Source organism: Salmo salar, chromosome 22, assembly GCF_965601325.2.
Source record: "Salmo salar chromosome 22, fSalSal1, whole genome shotgun sequence".
NCBI lineage: Eukaryota > Metazoa > Chordata > Actinopteri > Salmoniformes > Salmonidae > Salmo > Salmo salar.
In genome coordinates this window covers 16,645,975-16,654,146 of record NC_138312.1, presented here as the reverse complement: position 1 = coordinate 16,654,146, position 8,172 = coordinate 16,645,975, and the positions used below count along the sequence as shown (strand labels likewise).

Here is an 8,172-nt window from a genome sequence, read left to right as displayed (position 1 = left end):
CAATTGTATTCCGGGTTCTCAGAAAAAATAATGTTTTATACTAGATGAGCGGAACTAAAGATGAAACGTTAGTTAGCCGTGAGCGAGTTTCAATTTGGAAACTAGTAACCCACTTGCAGAAAGAGTCCTTTGTGAGACGGAGATGTTGACGTCAAATGAACGCTGTGAAGACATAAATTCATAGTTTAGCTAGAACAACACAACATAGGGAGGATGAGCCCTGGTATCCTCCCCCTGTCTCCAAACTTGTATAACTAATTAGGGGTTTGCCATTAATAAGTTAAACTGACCAAGCCTGTCCTCTTGTTTGCACATGGTAGCCTTGTATCCACACAGTTGACTGACCAGACAAAAGGGATATCTGATACATACTATCATACAAATTACAATATGTTGGAGATGCTTGAATACAGCCATTACCAGGTGAGTTTTACCATTACCAACTGTTTTGGGGGGTTTGGTTTTCTATCAGTATGCAGTATTACTATCAGTGTTAGTGTCACTTGTATATTGTCATATTTATGTATGTACTATATTTGTACAAACATAAATAAATACATTGAACTCATGACATTGTCCTCAGTGCACTGTATAGTTCACTGTCACTGAGTAAAAGAAAGAAAGGGGCGTATAACTGGAGGCTGTGATTGAAAAGGTTTGGCTTAATGTTTATGATTGTACAATCCATGTGTTGATCTTCAGACATGCATTCAAGTCGGAAGATCAATCCACAGAATCTCACAGATCTTTATTGGGAGACATTTTACAAAGAACAAAGCCACATTTCACTGGATAACTATACGTTTCCATAGGATAAAATGGTCTACCCCAGGAACCTCATTACCGACACTGAACAAAACTAACTTTGGAAAAATGTTCACCGTCTTCCAACGTCTCTCATTTCCCCCCACCAAGGTGCAGACCCATCTGGAGAACCCCACCAAGTACCACATTCAGCAGGCCCAAAGACAGCAGGTGAGGCAGTACCTGTCCACCACCCTCGGGGGTAAGCCTGGCAGCCAGGCCAGCAGCCTGCAGTGCCACAGCCAGCCCCCGGAGCACGGGATGCCCCCCGGCCCAGGCAGCAGTGCCCCCAACAGCCCCATGGCCCTGCTGACCCTCACCTCAAACTGCGAGAAGGAGGTAGGCATAAAAGAGAGGACACAGAGATCCAATGCATATACCATTCCCACTGGTTTTTCATTTTGATCTCACAATGGATTTATAACTACTTCAGGAATATGGTAAACTGGGTACAAAATACATATAGATTTCTGGTACATCTTTCAATGTTGTCTATCAGAACATTATTTTAATACAAATCTGGTACTTTAGGTTGGTTTATAATGTTTTTGTTTTATTATTACAGATGGACGATGTCATTGATGACATTATTAGCTTGGAAACAAGTTATAATGATGATATTCTTGGATTTATGGACCCCGGCCTCCAGATTACAAATACAGTAAATTTAGATCCTTCCCAATACAAAGAACTTTTTCAAATGTTAAGTGCAATAGCAATCACTGTAATATTCAGGCAGTACAACACATTTACTGAAAAGGAACTTCAGTTTGCATGCTATAGAATATCAATATCTTTCTGACATGTTGCATTGCAATCATTGAATGTTCTGTTCCTTTCCCCAGCTCCCTGTATCTGGTAACCTTCTGGACATGTATGGAAACCACAGACTTACCAGCAGTAACTCCTGCCCTGGTAGTTTATCCAACATAAAAAGGGAATTCTCAGGTACATTTTTGGTCAGCAAAGCATCTCCATATTAAATATTGTCAACCCTGTCAAATCCTAAATAGATCTATTTTTTATTTGTTTATGAAACCATCGTAGTGATATACCAATAGTATACTAATAATATACTAATACTAACAGTTAAAGAAGCATATATGCGTCAATATTGTGTGCAATTTGTAAAATGCATAACATACTGTTAGCTATAAATAAAAAAAATTACAAATAATTTACCAATACTCAAGCTCCTGGCATGATGAACATACTTGACAAGACTGCATCCTGTGGCCAGTTTGACAACTACCAAAGGCCTGAGGGCTTTCCAGTTGGTACGTTATCACTAGGTTTTCACATTTTCAAACCATTGTTTATTTCCCTTTTTTTAAATACATTATTAAACTATTTTCATGGTGGCTCACTAACGTACCTGAACTAAAATGTCAGTGGGGATTCATAATAATCTATCTCAGATTGGATATTTTTGTGATATTAAATGCAGCATGAAAGGCAGTTATTTACAATTGCCTCTGTAAAGTATTTTGTGTATATTGACAAATGAGATCTATGTATCAGTAAAAATGTAGTTAAGATACCCAATGGGTTACATGAATGGTGTTTAGCTAGAAAAGGGTTGTAACCATCTTGAGTTTGTAAGAAATAAGACACCTTCACTTGTCACTCAAAAGTGTTTCCCTTCCGTCCAGAAGCTGAGGTCCGAGCGATGGCCAAGGAGAGACAAAAAAAGGACAACCACAACTTAAGTGAGTTTCTTCGGCGAAGAGGAGTAATCAGTTATTTGGGATACATTGGTATTTTTCAAGTGTTGATTTGCATGTGTCCTCACGTTATATTATAACTCACTCCTTATTTTCTGCTTTTCTTCACCCTGTAGTTGAACGAAGAAGGAGGTTCAACATCAACGATCGAATCAAAGAGCTTGGAACCTTGATTCCTAAGTCAAATGATCCGTAAGTAGCCCAGTTTATCGACCAAAAATGTTGGCGTCCTCCAGAGGACATACGTCTTCATGCAGTTTAAGGATGCTTAGTTGCTACACGCTGACTGTAGACTATTGTCCCCTGCGGTCCCCTAGGGACATGCGCTGGAATAAGGGCACCATTCTGAAGGCCTCAGTGGACTACATCAGGAAGCTGCAGAGGGAGCAGCAGAGAGCCAAGGAGCTGGAGCTTAGACAGAGGAGGCTGGAGCATGCAAATCGCCATCTGATGCTGCGCATACAGGTACACACCACCAGAGGGAGCCAGTGAGCGTAGCACAAGGGCACCTTGAGAAGAAAAAAAGTTATACTTAAATCCTCTGGAAATGTATAGCCAGTATAAGTATCTATGTGTTCTTGTGTTTTCTGTGTGTCTGTGTAGGAGTTGGAGATGCAGGCACGGGCCCATGGTCTTGCGGTTGTGCCGTCCCCTTCCCTCTGCTCCTCTGAGCTGATAGCCCGAGCCATCAAGCAGGAGCCCATCCTAGGAGACTGTCCGTCAGACCTGTACCAGAAGTCAGGCCCCGACATGTCCCCTACCACCACACTAGACCTCAACAACGGCACCATCCACTTCAATGACAGCCCATTGGATGCAGGGGAACCAGGGGCCTATGGCTCCAACAAGGCCTCCACTAAACTGAAGGACATAATAGACAACACCCTGTCACCCATATCATCCCTTCTGTCCTCAGTGTCTCCAGACGCCTCCAACAGCAGCAGCAGCAGGCGTAGCAGCAGCTCAAGCATGGAGGAGAATAATCATGGTTGTTAGCACTGCCCACGAGCTCAAGTCATACTCATATTTTAGCATATTGTTATTACTGTTATTGTTATTACTAGGTTCTGCTATGATCTATTCCATGAGACTTCTCTGCTAGCATCCTAAGATGTCCTCCAGCTTTCCTTCCCTTGTCTACAGACATTCTGTCTTTTGCTTTTGTTTGTTTTACAATGTCATTGTGTCTCTTTCTGGAACCAAATCTGACGGTTCAGATTAGGTACTCTACTCCTAAACTGGCTGCTGAGATTTACTGTACAATAAGATGAACTATTCATGCGTGAATTATTTGAGAGAAAGTGCACAATAACATGACAAGATTCGATTTTTTTTTCATATCATGACTATTTGTTAAATTAGAGTTTAAAACATTTGTTTATTTTAGTATATGATATCATACAGAAATATATATTTAGTTGAATACTTTGTTAATTAACTGACAATAACATTGTACTAAGCATTTAAGATGAGATAAGACTTCTTACCCTTAAATTAAATTCAGAAGCAATGGTTTGAAAGCCACAATTTTATTTTTGTGAATAAGAAACAACTTTCAGGAACAATGAATGCCTTTTTAATGCTGAAGTGAAGATATTTGTACAAAACAACATTGTAAATATAAACATTTTGTAAAAATGTTTTGTTTGTTTTTTTAATGAGTAGGTCTTTAATTAAGTGAATACATTTTATTTTGATTCCCCTGGCTATTACCATATAATTTACATCTGTGCTCTTATCCCATACAAAGTTGTAATGCACATGAAGATAACATTTTGAACAGTTCAAACAGATATTTAGCTCAGAAGGAGCACCTGCCAGCATTGTTCTTGTATGTCAGAGTGTGAAATACTATACCTAATATTATTTATAATTACTAATATTATTTCCTAATGTAACTTTCTATAAGACCACTATATGGTTGACTGTAGGAGCTAGCCCATTTATAAAATAATGTAGTTGATGGAACCAACACATTCCCTATTTCATGTCTTCTGAGCCCCTTATCTGACCTAACCTGAATATGAATGTTATTATGTATTGTGTTGTGCCACTCAGTTCTCTACTTGCTCTAATCATGTGGTTGGTGGACCCGTGTACGAGGGTCAGAAGTATGAAGTGATTTTTGTTGTACTGTCTATCATTGTGTTATCTTAGGTGGCAGGTAAGCTGAAAACATTATACAGTTTAGTATCAGTGGAGCTCTGGAACAAGTGCCTTTCATTTCAGAAGAGTTAGGGGTAGTTTAAAATGCATTTACTGAACCTCAATATACATATTTTGTACAATATTAAAGTGCATTGTGCTTTAAAAAATGTGTTTGTAATTATGTATGTAAGACAAAAAATGATTAAGTTCTTAAAAATGATTTAATGGAGAAGAAAAAGTGACATCAAAAACATCAATAGCAATACAAAGTCATAAAACATAGTTTTGATGAAAATCCCTTTTTGTAATGTATTAGTAGAACTGTGAGGGGTTGGTATTGTTCAATATGACAAGACAGGACATGCTATTTCCAATCAAATCAATCTGAAAAATCAACAGCACCAACAAATATCCTCTACAACTATGAAAAATTGTTGAGCATTCCAGATATCTGTGCCAAGATGCAGAAATGACACATCGTTGTTTCAATAATTTCAATCATTCAACATAAATCATCTACAGCAATACAACATCTTTGGACCAGTTCAAGTCACTGTAGTCGCTGCTCATTACACCACTTCTCAAACGCTCTGTACAGGCTTTCATCACCCGTGTCATTGAAGATCTCTGCAGATGGAGAGAGGAACGAGATTGTTAACACCATCTTTGAAAATATATGCATTTTTTTTTAAATCTTTGTTAATGTGCTGAACTCTGGTTGACAAATTAATTTCTATCTCCTTACCTGCATGCCCTAGGCCAATGGGTAGAGGCATCCTGACCAGTCCACCAGAGTGCTTCAGCCTCTCACAAAGTGAGTGCTGCACCAGCGCCAAAGTAACGTCCTGATGCCACACAGGCAGCTCCAGCCCCACCATGCAGCCTATAACCCGCAGCTTTTCTTCCTCTGTCATGAGGCCTCTCTCACTGGCCACGTACACCATGTAGGACATATCGATGTTGACTGCCTCTCCGTGCAGCAAGGATGGGAGCACCTTCTGCAATCAAGAGGGTCAGTGTTCAGCGTTCAGTACTATATCCATGCACAACTCTCTAGAGTGGAGTGTTGCACAGAGCCACGCCCTTTCTAGTCACTAGCTAACATGAACAGGTGTGAGTAAACTTGACACCATGCTCATTTAGCACATAACTACACTCAAAATGGAACAAGAGGTGACAAACGTGACAGGATGACATAATGATTCAAACCCAGTTACATGCAGTAGATCATGTAAATATTTGTCTTTGTTGTAATTTAAGGTGCAGAGGAACATAATTGATTCTACTGTACCATTTCCAGCTCTGGGCTGATAATGTGACCAAAGTCTACCAGTCTGTCCAAATCGTCCTCCCACAGGTTGGGGGCCAGCTCCTCTAGCATGGCTTCTATGGCCACGCGTGTGGACACGGAGGCAGCGTCTTTGTTGTCACCCTGAAGACGGCTGTCAGACTGGAACTTGGAGTCCAACAGGAACGGACCGTGGGTCTCCAAAAGCTCAAAGAGACCTCTGTGTTTCATCAAGGCCATCTGTAGAGCATACGTTTACATTACATTTACATGAAATAGTACATAAATCAGATCTACAGAGCCAAATGAGCATTAACATATTCTCTAAGACTGATGATGTATATTGCTCTCTACAGTATAAAGTCAGATAGTACATTATTGTATCTTAAAGCTAGAATCTTTAGTTGTTACATACATTTTTGGACTTAAATAAGTATATATATATATACACCCATTGATTTTTTTAAAAAGAATATAACTTATAAATGCTTCATGAGCTTAGTTCAACTGTCGTAACCCATCAGAGCCCAAAATGCAAGCTCCAATGTTTGTAAACAAAGTAAAGATCAACAAACACTGTATAGCCTCAAAACATGGTTAAAACTATAAGTTTGATATCATGGATGGTCAGTCCTTGCATCCATAGCCGGGTCTATGAATTTGCGAGTGGTTACATCCCTCAGCTTTTTACCAAAACACAGATGGGGTGACCGCTTTGTTTTTGTTTAAATTAAGGATTCTATTTTTAAGTTCATGTACAGTCATATATCCAATCCATATGTGTTGCTGTCAGGCATTGCTGCTCTACCTTTAACATTTCGGCCAGCCCATTGGAGATGTGTCTTCGAGAAACAGTTTGAATGAAAGACAGGTCTAGGAAAGCAGCCACCGGGGGTATGTAACCACCCAGCTTATTTTTACAGTTGGCAAAGTTCACCCCAGTCTTTGCCCCCACGCTGGCATCGACATAGGAGAGGAGGGTGGTAGGGACACGGATGTAGGGGGTGCGTCTCCTGTAGAGGGAAGCCGCCAGGCCCACGATGTCCAGGCAGACCCCTCCGCCAATAGCAATGATGGGCTCTGTGCGTCTGTCCAGGGAGAACTTATGGACCTCCTCCAGAATCTTCATCACCAGCTCCATGGACTTGTTTTCCTCGGTGGTGGTCAAGGGCAGGATCCTGTAGAGAACATTACGAGCCTCAAAGTAGTCTGTGAGCTGGCAGCCATAGAGGTTGTAGACGGTCTGGTCCATGACCACGAAGCGCCTCAGGGGCTTGGTGCTGATGCTGCTCGTCAGGGCCTCCTGCTGCTGGGGGTCCCTGATGTGGCCCAGGAGCAGGGTGTCGTTTCTGGGGTCCAGCAGACCCAGGGACTCAATCACCTTGTAGGTGAAGACGATGGGACTGATCACTGTCCAGGAGGTACCTTGCTCCGTGGTGCTCTCATAGCTGAAACATGATGTATTTGTTTGAGTTGCCAGATTGTACAGTATAGTACAGTATGTACAGTATATGTTTGGAGAACAAAGCCTGGGGGTAAATGTAACTTCACACCATTTCACTTTTCTGTGGTGGTAGCTAAATAATGTGGAAGAAATGTGTTTGCAAATGACTATGATAGTGTCATCTGGCTGGGTAAACAGTGTGACAACTCTTCACATGGTGAAATAAATATTCCCTGTATATCACTGTATAGTGGATCTAAGAAAGAACAAAACGAATGTAGATGTATAAACCATAAACCTGATTTGTTATACATGTTATACCTTATAACGTTTTAATTAATTTTGTTAAATTGCAGACCTTAATTATATTTTAATAAAAGTTTTTACTCACATTTTGGCAGCTGATACTCGACCCTTCAGGTTTTTATTAAAACTCTTTACCGTTTTGCGTTTCCATGTACCATTGACTTGAACTAAATGAAACTCGTTATTCTTTACCACTGCAATATTGTGACATTGCAGTGGCTCTTCCACATGTGTCTTCCCGGTGATTGCAACATACGACATCTTATGAATTGGAAGACAATGAGTGACAGATACGGAGTCAAGAAATAGAGCATCATGTCCATCTCTTATTACCGTCTGTATATATACTCGACACTCGACAGAAGATCGCCAAGGGAGGAGCTATAATGATCAGTGTGCTTACAAAAGTGTTGCTAAAACCCTGAAACGGTTCAAATGTAGCCTACACGGAATTTACA

At 40.5% G+C, this 8,172-nt stretch overlaps 2 protein-coding genes across 2 annotated transcripts; one reads left to right on the top strand and one right to left on the bottom strand.

Moving 5' to 3' along the window:
* Positions 1 to 759: 759 nt before the first annotated feature.
* On the top strand, positions 760 to 4,836 carry LOC106582858 (microphthalmia-associated transcription factor). Its single transcript, XM_014166400.3, has 8 exons — positions 760 to 1,143; positions 1,370 to 1,465; positions 1,650 to 1,752; positions 1,998 to 2,081; positions 2,460 to 2,513; positions 2,645 to 2,720; positions 2,846 to 2,993; positions 3,132 to 4,836. The coding sequence occupies exons 1-8, from the start codon at positions 874 to 876 to the stop codon at positions 3,522 to 3,524; spliced, it is 1,224 nt and encodes a 407-aa protein (XP_014021875.3). The 5' UTR covers positions 760 to 873; the 3' UTR covers positions 3,525 to 4,836.
* Positions 4,837 to 4,878: 42 nt separating this feature from the next.
* LOC106582857 (2-epi-5-epi-valiolone synthase) lies at positions 4,879 to 8,172 on the bottom strand. The gene is made up of 5 exons (XM_014166398.3): positions 7,800 to 8,172; positions 6,773 to 7,412; positions 5,968 to 6,204; positions 5,422 to 5,674; positions 4,879 to 5,303 (listed from the first exon to the last, which is right to left on the bottom strand). Exons 1-5 carry the CDS (start codon positions 7,973 to 7,975, stop codon positions 5,227 to 5,229), a joined length of 1,383 nt encoding a protein of 460 aa, XP_014021873.2. The 5' UTR covers positions 7,976 to 8,172; the 3' UTR covers positions 4,879 to 5,226.

What these genes read in the sequence shown, in the direction of transcription:
- LOC106582857 (XM_014166398.3), bottom strand. Translation starts at nt 7,975, where the DNA reads ATGTCGTATGTTGCAATCACCGGGAAGACACATGTGGAAGAGCCACTG. An exon ending in CGAGTATCAGCTGCCAAAAT is followed by an intron (nt 7,413 to 7,799) that starts GTGAGTAAAAAC and finishes ATCATGTTTCAG; the next exon opens with CTATGAGAGCACCACGGAGC. An exon ending in TCAGCCCAGAGCTGGAAATG is followed by an intron (nt 5,675 to 5,967) that starts GTACAGTAGAAT and finishes TCTTGATTGCAG; the next exon opens with AAGGTGCTCCCATCCTTGCT.
- LOC106582858 (XM_014166400.3), top strand. Translation starts at nt 874, where the DNA reads ATGTTCACCGTCTTCCAACGTCTCTCATTTCCCCCCACCAAGGTGCAG. An exon ending in CCTCAAACTGCGAGAAGGAG is followed by an intron (nt 1,144 to 1,369) that starts GTAGGCATAAAA and finishes TTATTATTACAG; the next exon opens with ATGGACGATGTCATTGATGA. An exon ending in GCCTCCAGATTACAAATACA is followed by an intron (nt 1,466 to 1,649) that starts GTAAATTTAGAT and finishes TCCTTTCCCCAG; the next exon opens with CTCCCTGTATCTGGTAACCT.